Source organism: Cygnus atratus, chromosome 16, assembly GCF_013377495.2.
Source record: "Cygnus atratus isolate AKBS03 ecotype Queensland, Australia chromosome 16, CAtr_DNAZoo_HiC_assembly, whole genome shotgun sequence".
Classification (NCBI taxonomy): domain Eukaryota; kingdom Metazoa; phylum Chordata; class Aves; order Anseriformes; family Anatidae; genus Cygnus; species Cygnus atratus.
The window spans coordinates 6,030,052-6,046,003 of NC_066377.1; the positions used below are offsets into that span (position 1 = coordinate 6,030,052).

General features: G+C 34.1%; 1 protein-coding gene across 1 annotated transcript in view; it reads right to left on the bottom strand.

Annotated features, from left to right (window-relative positions):
- Nucleotides 1-343: 343 nt before the first annotated feature.
- The window catches only part of SPO11 (SPO11 initiator of meiotic double stranded breaks), a 39,710-nt gene continuing 24,101 nt past the window's right edge, over nt 344-15,952 (bottom strand). The window contains exons 3-14 of the mRNA XM_050713982.1: nt 13,167-13,280; nt 10,394-10,482; nt 9,717-9,783; nt 9,382-9,490; nt 8,735-8,821; nt 7,282-7,318; nt 6,950-7,059; nt 6,360-6,459; nt 3,717-3,754; nt 1,998-2,074; nt 1,688-1,799; nt 344-1,051 (exon numbers count right to left, since the gene is read on the bottom strand). Of these exons, the coding sequence (XP_050569939.1) occupies nt 932-1,051; nt 1,688-1,799; nt 1,998-2,074; nt 3,717-3,754; nt 6,360-6,459; nt 6,950-7,059; nt 7,282-7,318; nt 8,735-8,821; nt 9,382-9,490; nt 9,717-9,783; nt 10,394-10,482; nt 13,167-13,280 (1,060 nt within the window). The 3' untranslated portion in view covers nt 344-931. The remainder of the gene's footprint in view (nt 1,052-1,687; nt 1,800-1,997; nt 2,075-3,716; nt 3,755-6,359; nt 6,460-6,949; nt 7,060-7,281; nt 7,319-8,734; nt 8,822-9,381; nt 9,491-9,716; nt 9,784-10,393; nt 10,483-13,166; nt 13,281-15,952) is intronic.

The following is a 15,952-nucleotide window of genomic DNA, read 5'->3' on the forward strand; positions in this document are numbered from 1 at the left end:
TCTTGTTGCTCCTGCTGGCGTATTACTTGTGGATCGAGATTATTTGTGCACCCAGACACTGGAAGTTGCTAGTAGGCAGTAACACTGCTACAGTGCAGAAAATAAAAAGGAATTCGAGTTCTTTTTGAATTGGATGCTGGTGGAGCAGTAGTAAAATATAAAGTCGACTGAAAATATTATTCGATGACGCTGTGGATCAGTTTTAGAGATATTTTCTATGTACTCAGTTTGGTTTCTTCATGTAAAATATATTATACGCTTTAATCACTGCAGTTTCCGGCTTCTTTTTACTGTTTTAGGGCCAACTTAAAAAAAAAAAAAAAACACGAACAAGGGATTTTGTTATGATGTGCATCATTAACAGGATTGTTTATTAAATTCTTAATCAGTAACATCTGCTTGCTTACTTGTTCATTGAAAACAAATAGCAGTTTGGTTGCTGGAACATTTATAGCTGCTTGAGATATGCAGTAATGAAGAACTATCTCTGACTTTTAGGTCTGAGTTTACAGTGAACACAAAATACCACAGCACTGTACTTAAAATTATTTCCAGAAGGAGACATTTACAAAAAATTGTTAACAAAGCCTTTTACTCTTCAAAAATTAAAAGGACTGTACAGCATCAATTTCTGCTTTAACAGAAGGCAAAATAATTCCTTGATACAATTTTAACAAGCAGGTACAACTTAATATTCTCTAGCTAGGAAGAACATACTTCAGTATCCTGTTATGTATGTACCACTGCATTTGAAATCATTAGTGCAGAAGGCACAGAGTGGAATAAACAATATTCTGTAAAAGAGTTGTAATTTCTTTTATAGTTTGAAAGAGAAAGAATAGGTAAGCATAATCTAGCTGTAGTGATAAACTGAACAAGAAGTGGTCAAGAAAGTATTATCAAGAAAAACAGTTAATTGGCAAACAAGCATTCATAACCATCCACCAAATTGCAATTTGTTTGGTAAATAGACTCTGGAAAGGTAATCTGATGAAAGAGAAGTTAAAGCTTGAATTTCAGCCTTCATTTTAGATGCTGCCATAATTTCCAGCTAAAAAAAAAAAACAAAATTTGTGATGCTGTAACCACCTCATCTTATTATTTAAATAAGAATTACAGTTGTTGAATGTGAATATAGAGCTGTAAAGTTAGTATTACTGTAAATGGTGCTGCAAAATCCCTGTCACTGAGCTGAGATTATTTATGTTCATTGTGTACCTCATAGTAACACAAATAACTTATAAGGTGAGTATAAACAGCAAGGAGAAGGTACACAATACTTTTTCTTCCTTTCCAACCATTTCACACAATAGATGATTTAAAAGTTACAGGCAAGATCAGAGGACAAGTACAGAATAAGAAACTGTTTTAAGTGTTCCCCTATTTCTAAGTATGTAATATATTCTGCAATATTTAGGAAAACAGTAAAATCCCATGTACAGTTTATGATCATCAGATGACTAATAGCAGGAAGGCTAAAAAAGCTTCCAGTCCTGGCCTGTGAACCATTGAGCCCCAGTGATTCAGAGGGACAGTGAACATGAACTTATCAATCTTGCTGCCTTTTAGTGCTGCAAAACCTTTCTGCTATACTAAGAGTTTATAAAAATAAAGAGAAACAGGATTGCAGATGACAGGATTTGTTTTGTGGGGAGTAAGAAACAAGAAACATTAGGTTTATACATGCCTCTTTCTTCCACATTGGCTGACAAGCAATATAAGGCCTCTTCTGTATACTTGCTAACTTATTTTGATCTTGCTTTGTAAGTGGAATCAGGACATCTTTGCATACATTTAATCTGAAAAGTAAATAAAGTTGTTAAATTTTCTCATATTTCAGAAATACTGATTCCAATTTACTTCTTTATAATAAGCCAAAAATAATGTATGAAAACAATAATGGATGTCAGTTTTTTGTTTGTGCATTAAGTCAGATTGTATTTACTATCTATGAAATAGAAGAAGAATACTTCTGTTTCTTTTGAATAATAACTAACCTCTTCAGATCAGATGGAAGGAGACCAAGCCACTTTACAGATGGAACAGTGAGATGATGGGCCTCAAAAGACATTGACTGAAATAAGAAGAATCAACTACAACATTCAGTGACTTTTAGTTTAAATCATTTGAGATATATGCCTTCCTAGATCACAGATTTTATTACAGAGGTGGTTAGTTTTATTATTATTATTATTATTATTATTATTATTATTATTATTATTATCAGAATGCTACATGAGAAAATGGTGCAACTAGAGTTTACCATATCCCTTCACTGAAAACAGATTCTCCTTTAAGGCTTGCACTCTTCAGCCACAAGAGATTCTAGTCTGAATAGGTTTTGATTTTTGTTTGTTTGTTTTTCACAGTCAGTATGAGTCTCCCAAACAAAACTGAAGCCAGGAGAAACAATGACAATTACAACTGGAAATTTCTGATATTTTCTGCTGGAAAGTATTACATTATATAAAAATAGCCCAAACATAAGGGCACCTGACCCGATATCATGGCTACAGTAAATATCTAAGGGAAAAGTGTAAAAACAAATACACAATAAATTATACTTCTCAGAATGCTCTTCCTGCTCCCAGCAGTTTGTGACTCCAACTTTCTGGGCCAGAATTGGTGGTATAGTATTTAGTAGTGTTTGATTTTGTCTGATTGCTTTTAGAGTCCATGAAAACTTCTGAAACCTATAGCACACTACAGCAAAGTGGATCTGATGATTTTAGAGGTCTTCTCCAGCCTAAATGATTCTGTGATTCTGTGATTTAAATTACACGTTGTGCAAAGGAATACTTCCACTCTTGGTAATGGAATTGGCATATTTGAGTTTCAGTTTGATACATGTGTTACTCTGTAATTGAACAAAATAAACTTTTAAAGGAACCTGAGGATTTAGTTTAATCCTGGAAGATGGCGTTCTATTAGTTTACATGCATTTCTAAGGCTAAAAGCCTGACAGGTCACCTGAAAACTTGGGAATTCTGGCTCCATGTATGTCCATGAGACATATGATATGACATATATTTAACCTTGGACATCATTGTCTGACAATTTTCTGAAGGGTTTTATGTGTTTTGTTTTGTGTGTGAGTTTTTACATTTGTTTGTTTGTTTTTAACTTTGGATGTTTTCTCCATTGGTCTCCCAAACAGTTCACCCATCTGCTCCTGCTCTCTGCCCTCCCCTTAGTCTGCCTGCCTTTCATGTTGTCTTCTGTACCTCATCTTTTAGCAATGCATTACAATATGCGTTCTTATTCCCTTTGGTTCTTCCTCCATAATGTTCCACACTAAAACATGTATCCGTAACTTCTCACCCCAAAATAAAATCTTTACCAAGATAACAAGATTTTATGGAGAATCAAGCAGTTCACCCATCTCACAAGTTACGTTCTTTTCCTCCCTAGCCTTCATTTGTCTTCCAAAGCAGAAACAAAAGAAAATGAAGAACAATTTTCTATTTGGACTTCCTGAAAACTACCTGTACAGCAGGAAAAAACTGTGAAACGTAGTTAAATGAAACACCTGACATTATTATCCAGTTTCTTTTTGTTTCAGGAAGAAGCTGTTTTTGCAGTTACACAAGGCCTAAAAACTGTGTCTGTGCTGAAACAAAATGCTAAAGGTAGTTACTATTCTAACTCATCATACATTCAAGCTTCAAGACAGGACTAAAAACTAATATATTTTGAAAGGGAAAAATTGTACTCACCACAGATCCATATTTGTAGATGCACATTATTTCTACACCTAGGTTGGAGAATATGAAATATCAAATGTCTGTTTATCGCCACGCTTAAGAAGACTGCATTAAGAATTCACTTTTATGGCATAACAGTTATGACATTATGATTAGTGAGGTTCTTTAAGGTTTACAATTATTTTTAGTGTATGTCAAAATAATCAGAATTTGATGTATCATCTATTAATTCATCTTTATATAGTAAAATGTTTCACACTGTCCGTGCATGGTCATTTCAGAAGCAAGGATAATCAGCTCTTATACACATTGTCCAACATCGGCCAGGAAAATTGTCTTTTTTTTTTTTTTTTCATTAATCCTGTGTAATCCATATCTCTTAACACTATTGCTTTATAGCAAAATTATAGCAATTACTTTCTTAAAGTTCCTGATAAAAATGTCATGCACTTCAGCTTGGTCAAAATTTCAGTTACGAAATGTTAGAGAGCTTGAAAAAAAAAAACAAAAAACCAACAACCCACCCAGCTGTGTATTCAGGCTTTGTTAAAACACTGTGTGTACTTTACTTATTTCATACTTAAAACATATTTTCCATTTAAGCAATTCCATTAATTGTCAGCAGCGCAGACTTTGATATGCCTAAAGTCTTTAGTGTTTTATTGTTGTAAAGAACTGAACTTGCTTCAGTACAGAATGGTCTAGTGTTTATTTTCCTTTCATAAGCCCATTTTACACATTTTTTGTGAAATAAAACTATGCCTATCAGATTTATTTTCTGATTTGATAACTTATTTTTCTTTCTAAACAGAGCTACTCTGCTCAAATTTTCTGCAATAAAAACAAAAGAAAAAAAAAGTACATTTACTAACATTTACCAGATATTTACTAACATTTACCAGATATTTACTAACATTTACCAGATATTTGAATAGTGCAAATATGCATTAATTAATGCAGTTTTTGATGTATGCTGAAGAGTACCACCAATTCTTGTTTTTAGCTTAAAATTCAGTTATTTATCTTGAACTACAGACACCAGAGACTGTGGTTTAAAGCATACCAGCTACAACTCTGTAAGTTTTTTCACCATTGCTGTTTTCTCCTTAAGTATTTCTTCACAACAAAGGGCTCAGTCAGTATCCTAAACATCTCTAATTTTTAATTGGTTGAACCAAGAAATAATTTACATATAGTTGCATTTCAAAGAGTATTTACAAAACCAAGTATATGCTATCAAGCTGTTCTGCAGTTGAATCATCAGAACAAGGTTTTGAAGCTTATTTCACACAGCAGCAACAACATATAACTTTCAGGAAGTCTGACCTTTCTTAACTTCCCCCCAGCATGGCCACAGAAAAATAAAGACAAACAGTATTCCACGATATGTTCAGTCTGGTCATGTTGCCTCTCAGACAGCAGGAATGAAAGTGTGCAAAATAATCCAGATTTCATGCCACATTCCCACTTCTTACAGGGGAAAAAAAAATCTGCCACTGTGATAATTCTGATATGGCATGGTGAAAATTATAAACCATTTACTTTTCAGTAACCAAGGAAGTTCCAGATTAGTCTATATGTAGGATTTGCATTTTGGCTTTTGGGCAGATGATTCATATAGATAGCCTGTGGGCTATTTTTTGATACAGGTAAATTTTTGATTACAGATAAATTCTGCAAATTTTGCTAAGTTAAGACTGACCATTGAGTATTCAGTTCATGACTGTTCATGTTCTCAGTAGAAAACAAGAAAACAAACAACCCCACCCAAAACTATGAGATGTGAAATACTTCCAGTATGTCCAATGCAGCAATATCCAGGTAACTATTTTCAGATGAGTCCTCATACCTTTAGCTTTATACTCTCATTTGCAAGCACAGCCTTCATTTTAGGATTAATTCTGTTCCTGCTGGCATCCCACTAGTAGTTTCTAGATTTCACTGCATAAACTATTGACATTATGAGTGCTGAATTATTAATATAAGAGTATATAAACTACTTTAAAAATCAATAAAATACTCACTTTGCTCAAAAATACAATTTTCTTAATATCTGTCTACCCTATGAATAATAACATTTCCAAAAATTCTGTTTTATACCAAACTGAGCAAAGTTTACAGAAGTTCCTGGTATTTCTTTTGGTTTTACAAAAGGAGCAGTTTAGCCAACTGCTAGAACTCCTATCAGAGCTACATTTTTCAAAGGTATTTAGCTAGGACCTCCTGAGACTTTAAATAGTAGTCAGGTGCATAACTCTTATTAAAATCAGTGGAATTGTGCAATGGGTCGTAAAATTCCATTATACTAATTCTCATTTTTAGGCCCACAGGTACTGTGAAAATCTAGCTCTAATATGACCTACAAATTGTATAAAAAATATTTTTCTTTTTTTAGGTACAAGGTAAGATTTTATTAAGACCTCAGAGCACAGCAAATCATCACAGATAGTAAGAGTACACTGAGTGGGGATCAGGCCAGTACTGATGTCTCCATTAAACTTCTGCACTCCTAGACATATTCTGCATAAATCAGAAACTTTCTGATTGTATTGGATTGTCCACTCTATGCCATAAGTACCTTCCCATAAAAGAGAGAAATTAGATTATAAACAAATTTTGCTTTCTTTTTATGTTATTGAACCTCTAAAGATTTACCATGTGGATCGGCATCCATAAGGGCGAAAACAGGAATTTGAAATGTATCCCACAGCTTTCTGACCAAAAGTCGTGTATTCAAATCTGGTATGCCTCTTCCCTAAGGAAATAAAATAAAGCAGACAGTTTTAAATTAATTAAAACAACATCTGGCTACATATGTGTTTACATTTGCCATTTAAAACAAGCAAACAAAATGCTTGCAGGAATATTTTTCCAGCAGCTATCTCACAGGGAAAATGGTATACTCTTATTTTGTCTCTGTGGGAAGGGAAGAAGGAACAGGGGTTTGGGAGCAGCACTGCAGATGTCCTGGATTATAGGCCCTGTAGAAGTATCATACATTCCTCTGTGTAAGGTCTGGGAGCTGGCACACAGATGTACTCCAGTATCTGTATAAGCTGGCATAAAAAGAAAAAGGCCACTTGTTTCTTCTCAAAAATACTTAAGGCACTAAAGAAACAATATAAAACAAGTTCTTGATATGACTGACTATAACTGGTAGCTGATACATACATAGATGTCTGTACAGTATAAAGTCTTCTCGATTCTTATGTCTAACACGATGATATGAAATGTAAGTTGCATACCGTAATCATTATACATGGGGACAATTTAATGCAGAAGTCATCATCCAGGAGTCTCTGAAAAGTTGCATCTTTTTCTACGATTAATATAAATTTGGCATGTGAGTTTAAATCTTTTATGTTAAGGCTACCTGTATGTAAAATGATCCATCGCACCAATTAAGTCAAAGTGAATGCTCTAAAATACGTACTCTGGAGCCAAAAGCAGTGTTCGTGACTCAATTTCAGAGCCAAAAAGCAGAGAAAAAATTACCAGAACACTGTTTAACTTGGAATATTCTTTGTTTTTACTTTATTTTTTCAGTCTACAATGAGAGTTTTAGCTCAAAGGATACTTTTAATTCCTTGAACATTAGATGGCACAGTGACTGCCTAAAACAACAAAAATGAAATTAATCATTTATAATAGAGAAACTGATACATTTTAAAATAACAACATTAGGTAATGAAGGACACAATTACATCCTAAAACAACCATTCATCTTCTTATATACAAGATCGATCTTGATGTTTTCACTGTTTTATAACCACATTCAACCATTTATATCCTGTTCTATTGTATGATCATATAGAAGTCCTCCTGTTATAACAAGATGGTTTTCAAAAGCACGTTTGTGCTACTGTCACAGAAGATTGTTCATCGTATGGGCATTACAGAGATAACAATGTCCTGATTTGTTTTGTATCTGTTTTAGCCAGAAGAAAAGTCATCATGGTGCGAAAATTGCAAATTTAATACAGGTTTAAAACATCTAGGCATTCTTTTTGGAAGAGCATTTAATCCTTTCTTTTATTAACCTATAACCTGTTTTTATAACTGTCTTGGAGCAACAGTATTAAGACACAGTAATGTTTACTTTACACCTCATATTAGGATTGGCTCAATGTGGCAAGCATATGGATGCGGAAAAGGAACTGGAGGAAGAACTTGGCAAAAAAGTATGTATATATTGAAGTGTGTGGTCTGCTTTTACTCCTGACTGCTAAATCACCTCCGGTGCCAGTGTGGAACAACTCAACAAATAAAACTATCAAGAGCAGTAGAAGAGTATTAATAACAGGGGTCTTTACGCTTTGCTTTAAGACAAAGTATAATAGGCAGCTAAGGTCATCTTTCCATTTTGAAATCACCAGCTTAGGCTTACAATGAATAGATTTTCCAGGAAGTCATGACAACAGTCGGCAAGTCTGAGTCCTGCTCCTGCTTTCATAATCTGCTCATCTATGGGAAATCTTTTAGGACCAGATTAGTTGAATCTCATCTCCACAAAACACTTCTGGCTCTTGACTACTTATCAAACTGTGGATATAGACTTCTCTTTAGCTCAGTACTGACTTTGATAACCTCTCCCCAAGTCCGCACCATATATACAGACCCGTCCTCTTTATATCTGTTTCTTTCTCCTTCACAAACCCTAGACAGTGTCCACAGCTCTCACTCATGCTCTTTACCTAGCACACCGTGAGAGGGAGCATAAGTTGTGCCTGGGTTAGAGTCAGGCATGTGCAGACTCACTGGCTGGTAGCTGCATAAGTAGCAGGCAGCCCACCAAACAGTTGAGCGACACTTATCATCTCCATGTTTTTTTTGTTTTGTTTTGTTTTGTTTTTTTACTGAGCTTGTAATGGCTCAATTTGCCACAAGCACAGGTATGTATAATAAATGTATACAGCAACCTGAGCTACAAGAAGTGCAGTCCACAAAGGTAGATGATGATCTGTGTAAGTCCCTTCCAACTGAAACTATTCTATTTATTCTAATTACTGTTATTGTTATATAATACATACTGTTGCACCACAGGTACAATTCACTTTTGTACCATCTTCCTCAGTATAACTTAAATTACCAGCAACAAAACCTTTAGTTGTAGACAGCTGAAAAAAAATAATAAGTTGTATACAGTAAATTGTAAGTTATATGCTTTTATTTTACTGCATTACACAGGCAAAACAAGAAACTTCTGGGGGAAGAAAAAAAAGAAAAAGGAACAACATAGTAAGCAGTTATCAACTAGGACCAACCTTTTAAAAAACGAAGCAACATTATCATCATCTTGTATATAAAGGTGTATTTAAAATAAATTATGTTAGCAACTGCCTTTATGGATACAGATGAATTCTTGTAAGCATGAAATAAAAGTAAATTCAAACCTTACACTTCTGACTCACCTGAAATTTTCACTTAAACCACAAGTTAGCAAATCATTCAAGTATAAACTGTGAAACAGATGTCTTGTAGTCTATGAATTTTCTCTGAAGAAAGGAACCTTTTGAGTATTCAAAACCTAATAAGGTTTCATTTGCACAAATAACACCTTTTATTTTAACTACTTATATCCTAATGATCACCTTTTTCTTGATATTTCAGCTTTCAGTATGACCTATATGATTTGGAAATAATGACAGAATCAAAACATTAATAATAAGCCACTTACTATATGTAGACTTCTCCGAGGTATCTTAAGCATACAAGAAATGTCATTGATTATATTGTCCACAACACTCTGGCTACCAAACAGTTGTGTATCTGAGTAATATATATCTCTATCAAGACAAAATATTTATTTGTAATTACAGTACTGATAAAGCTGTCAGATTATGAGAACAGAGAATAACATTTTACTGAGGGCATGGATAATGAAATCAGTGTAAAGCATTTCACACAGAGAAATCTGTTATCCTAAAGGTATACGTCCTAGAGGCTCTTTATTTTTCACAGTGGCATTCTTAAAATAAAACTTTATTTGAAATTATAGAAATGCACTGTTACCTTTTAGTTGCATAAGTATTGCTCTGCACCATCTTGTAGATCATAGATAATATTTTGAGCATCAGAGCTGAAAAAATACACTTCAAAAATTTTAATTGTATCAATTTTCAGAAATGCACATATCATATTTTTTGTTTATATTGACCCATATTTGTGTCTCATAACATAAAACACTGAAACATGAATACTATTTGTGCATGCATTGTAACATGCCGCGAAAATACAGAGAGATTGTGCTAACAGACTCAATAATTTCTAGCATAATTAGAAAAAAATATGGTGGAGTTAAGTTAGGGAATATATGCCTTGTTATCAAGGCCAAGAAATTAATTGACAGATTTAGAAAAATAAATTAGCTTATTGTCCATATTCCAAGATCACTTTACCAGTTAGCTTTTTGAAGAATGGTTATATTTTTATATGACAACCTTGTGTATATGCCTTCAGCTGATATTCAGTCAGGGAGGGTAGAAACTGTAAGATCTTTGTATTGATTTCACTGTCACACCATAATTTAATAGAGAAAAGCTGAAGGGCTGGTCATAATTGCAAGTTTTATTAGTCTTACACTCCTAAAGCACAAGACAAAAAATATTTCTTTTACAAAGTTTCAAACTAAAATACAAGAAAAAAAAAGTTAAGAATTCTGATTTTGAACTTTTGTTTTTTTAACTTACCAAACTTTGCTGCTGATCTAGGGCAGTCACTTCTTATTTGTTTTGTAGTACAATACGGTATCATCTGTAGACCTACAGAATCTTTAAATCTGATACATTGCAAAATACAGTAAAACTGTAAACTTGTGAAGTGAGGATGTGTAAATTACTCTATCTAAGATAATTCAGATGAAGACCCTTTTCCTAAAATCATATATGCTAGCTCTATTTTCAAACTCAGTACAGACTACTAACAAAAGAATATACAACACAGGAAAAAAATGTGATTCATTATTAGTATACAAGTCACATTTAACACAGTAACTTTCTGATGTAGAATGTACAAGAAAGTGTAATTATTTAATATTACAATAATATGATCTGATTTATGCCCTTATTATCAAAATAATTAGATTTCATTTTTGGAATTTTGGAAAGAAAAATGGGGGGCATCCTATTCTCTAAACAGTTCACTCGTCTAAATGAGCTCTACCATTTAATTTTTAACCATTTCATACCTGAAGGTACACATTTCACCAAAAGAATCACTTGTTTTCTTAACAACAGCTCATTCTAGTGTCCTATTTTAATGGCTGTCCTCTCTATAATGCACTGTTTTTCATTTTAGAGTTCTGTACATGCTTTTAAAAAGTACTGATGGTACAATGACCATTATTTTATACAAAGCCACATAACGTTTTTAAATTTTTCTTTGTCAAAGGTTTTGCTCCATGCATCCTTTGGGTGGCAGAACACACCACAGCGCTGTGTAAGGCACAGGAGCAGCAAACAGCACAGTGTAGCATCTGCCTTTCCGCTTCAAAGCAACTTTCTTGCCTTTGTGCTGCAACATTGAAAATGTGTGTATGCCTTGTTCCCTACACTGTAACTGCACCGAATGAAACTTTGCCCATTGCTCTGTTAGGGTAAATAAGGAACACTTCATTTTAGAAACATTATACTCAAGAACCTGATCAGTTTGACTCCCACAGCTAACTCACAAAGAAAACCTTAACCTAACTGTATATCAGATACCCAGCGATTTTTCCTAGTGCTGCATTTATCCCAACAGAATGGTTTTCTGTAAAATCTTTCCACTCCAGGAAAACTGTATTTATTTATTTATTTTAACAGAAATTTGCTCAGCGGAAACCAATTGTACTGCTTTAGGCCTGGCATTCTCACCGATTGACCTCATTCTCAGGTAAATATCTCTCTGGGTATCTACAAATGTTTACAAGGCACGTTTCAAACATGAAATAATTCTCTCATTTCTACAAGCTCCTGCCCCGCAGATTCCAGTTGTGCAGATTAGGAATGGAAATGCTGCCTAAATAAGGAAAAATATGCCCCACTAACTACATTTTCTATCATTCCTATTACATTAGGGGGAGGGGTGTTTTTATTTTTATTTGCTTATTTATTTTTATTTTAATCTTCTCAGAAATCCTGTTGTATTAAACCAGTATGCACATCATTTTTCAATGGAATGAATATGTAAGTTTACATTTCTCCACCATAAATAATGTTTCAACTTTTTAAATTTGATTATGTGTCTTATTTTTAACATACTGTGATGTTAACTTGTTTTAATATGAACATTTTTCCCCCTACATGTTCTGATGGCAAATAACATCTCACATTTGTTTTTCTAGCCTGAAATGCCATTTTCTCCAAGACTGCCAAAAATTGCAAAGCTTTGTTATAGTATTTTAATTTTACAGACATCTGAGTGAAACACTTTTTGTCAAGCTACCAGGGCAGAAATGACTAAATTCACAAGCATTTCAGTTAACTGATTACCTTCAGGCCCTTCAGGTTTTCTGATTGACAGAAATTTATTGTTCTCATTAAATGAGTATTTCACCGAAGTGTAATGCTTGGGAGATTTGCTGTGCTTTTGCAATCTGAATGTTTGTAATGTGCCCACTTACAAGCACCTCTGCAATCTTATTGATCTAAATATCCTTTAACCCACTGATGCCCAAAGCCATTACAAGACAAGAAATAGATTTGTTTCTTCCTTTATCCTTTTGCCTCCATATTATAGAAAACAATTACATTCTCAGTTTCAGGTATTTTCAATTGAAACGAGTGCCCTGGAAAAATACTGTTGCACAGGCAACTTCTACAGCTCTGTGTTTTAAAGGACAGATTGCTTTTCCTCTGATCCTGTGTGGGTAAGCTGGCATGAGATATGAAATTTAGACAACAATTCAGAAACTTGTTTTACTTTATTTGGCTAGTGATGGACTTGAAAAGTATACGGACACAACGGCAAGGTAAGAGAACAGTATCTTCTCTGAAGAATACAAAGAGGATAAGTTTATCACTATCATTTGAAAAAATAAGATACCATAAAGAAAAGCAGAGAAAAAGAAAACAGGAAGCACAAAAAGTTGATTGGAAAATGAAATTGCTAGCAATTGTTTCCAGCCTAAAAGAGATTTTTTTTAATCAAATACAACTTATTGTTTCTGTTTTCTACTGCACCCAGAAAGTGAATGCATATAGGTCCTCTTTCCTTTCTGACCCCTTTTAAACAAGTTTTACATTCCCTTTATGTTAGTGGTCTGCTGTTATTTGACTAAATGCACAATGCCTGTCTATGCAGATTGAGTACTAAGCATCACTTTTTATTTGCCCATTATTTTTTTAAGAAGCCAAACTATTTATTGACTCTAATACTTACAGAACTACATAAGATTAACTTTTCTAGACATTATACAATCAAATTTATATTCATGGCATTTATAATGATATAAAGCAGGACTTTAAAATATATAAAACTTACTCAATATTCCTCCAATCTGATCTCCTAGTTACTGTGAGAACAGGTGCTTGTTTTTTGGACAAGCTTTCAAGTACATCTTGAATAACATTTTCAATTGCTTCAAGAACTTCAGAACTGAAAGAAAGAAAATTAATGATACAATTCATACAATTAAATATAGTTCTACTTTGCATTTTGATCATCTATCCTCATCCCTACAGAATCCATTTAATTCAAAACTGCTTTTAGAATATATTTGTTTCAAAAACATGGGGATCAAAAATGCTTGCTTTTGAATTTTCTTTTCCTTAGTTTCCCTAAAATATTTGATTTTCTATTCTAGATGCATAACTGGGAACATAATTAAACGTACATTTCTATTCAATCCTTAAACCATCAAATTTTTCACCAGATGAACTTTTAGACCAACTGGCTGCTTCATGACTAATGATTAATGTTTTACTTTAAATGATGTAATATTGGCTTTGGCTACGATTTGAGCTAAGTTGTTTTTAAATGCTGTAAATTTAAAAAATTTTCAACAGTACAAATACATCCTGTTGTACCGTTGCACATTAACCTTTTGATCTGTTGCCCTAAACAAACTGTTAAGGGTTTTAATTATACGAAGGCTTCATCTCAACAGATGCACTGTGAAAAGAACAAAATCTGTATCTTTCACCTAAAAAGACAAAGTAACCTTGCAAGCAGATCCCTTACATCAAAACTTCAGGCTGGTCTCAGTGTTATGACAGATGCTTTTTATTTTCATAAGCAATCTGATGCCAACATTTCAGCTGTCCTTAAAATTACAGCTGTACTATATTCCCTTGTAAATGTAAGTAGGAATTAAAAGAGTAGGAAAAAAAATATATTTTAGTTCAAAGATTTATCAGCAAAGTCCAATTTTGTTTTTAAGTAATATACTAAGAAAAGGAGAGTCAATACCAGTGCAGACCACACTGAATGAATTATCCTACTGTTACAAAATCAGCAAGAATAATTTTTAAACCTAGCTATGAGTCTCCTTAAACAATAATGAGGTGTCATTAAAGCTCTCTTCTATCAGCTGAATATACTTCTTCCATTTTGTAGCTCATCTTCCACTTACTATTTGTTCTCAAAAAAAAAAAAAAAAAGAGAGAGAGAGAATCCAGTTTTAGCAGAACAATTTCTGGAAAGTATTAACCTTTTCTTTTAAAACATTATTCATAGTAGTATCTGCATATTAAATGAAACTACTAGTATTACTAACATTTTTGTCCAATAAGAGTACATTGTTCAATGAACACAATGAAAGATATTTTTCTGTATTCAGATGAATAATCGCAAACACAGAGAGACAAGATACCCTGACTCTCAGACTCATGGTCTGTTCCTTCATCTTAAAATCCTACATATTACTGCTATATCCAAAATAGACATTCTATTAAGTGGAGAGGAAATGGTCTGCTGGTCAGCAAAGCTGACTACAGTACAAGTCAACTTAACAAAAATTAGAGTTAAGGATAACAAAAATATGTAGAGGCAGATGGCTGAAAGAACGGATAGGCTGCTAGGAAATCTAAACCATGCCATTGTTTTGATACTCATAAGTATCTTATTTATTCATTCCATTCACTGTAACTGTCTTAAAATTCCATAGACATTTCAAAGTTCACTACAGGATTTGAAAGTTGAGTTTGCTGTTCCCATCAAAGTTTCCTCATTTCTTGGCCAACAGAAGCTGTAAATGTGACAAAGTAGGAAGAGGACAGCAATTTTCTTTGTACCCCTTGCTGATATTTCATCTCCTTTTGCAGAGATTAATTGAATTTTAATAAGCAAACACGCAATACCAGCCAAGTATGCCTACTTAAAATACACTCTCGTTTAGTTAATGGTGAAATCTGAGCTGAGAAGGGCAGGCCCTGTATATCTCATAGGGTTTCTCTGTTCATTTCTCACAGGTTGCAGCATGAATAGATACTAGTTTCTGTATAGCAGAGGAAACCAACTTCAACATTAATAGCATAAATGACTGATTTTATAGTACCTGTAGTGAGCAAGCATAATAAAAATACACAAGAGAAACAGTTACAAATAAAAATCTGCAATGTTCCAAAATCCAGAACTGTAAATGGCTAGAACCATTTCCCATACCCTGCCACAAAGACCAAGAACTGTCCAAGTCATTTTATTATTATTGTCATCCTTTTGCTCTTAAAATACTTCTAAGATGTTCCCTGTCTCTTTTAGCCTCAGGGGCTGACACTGTGCATAGGAGCAGTCTTTTTTTGTTAGTGACATTCAATGTGTTTGTTTTGTCATTATTTTCGGCATTTCCATCTGTACCTACAGACTTTTTGAGAAGTCTGAGGAAACAGAGATGCTGCTTGCACAGCACAAAAGCTGCTTCTCCCTGGTGTTTTTGTAGTAGGGTGTGTTTTTCACTTTTGCACAAGCACTACCAACTTAACTACCACCACAGAAAGTTAGCATGAGTGCTGCTTTTCACAACTTTTACCTAGGGACATGGCTCCTATGAGCAGACACGCTTGTTTCCCCGAGGCCAGCCTCGTTCCCCGCTGGCACCGCAGAGGAGCACACATTGTGGTCCTCCATGGCACCTGACGCAGACCAGCCCAACCTCCCTTGGAGGGATGAAGCCATTTTAAAGAAGGGACCAAGGAGACTGACAGATTAGAAAAGTCTATTCTGGCCACTGGACCTAAAACTCATTCTTTGAGGTCAAATTGAAGGGACAGCTGGTCAGGAAAAGCAGAGCATCACAGTAGAAACTAGTCAAAAACCAACTTTTCCTGGCC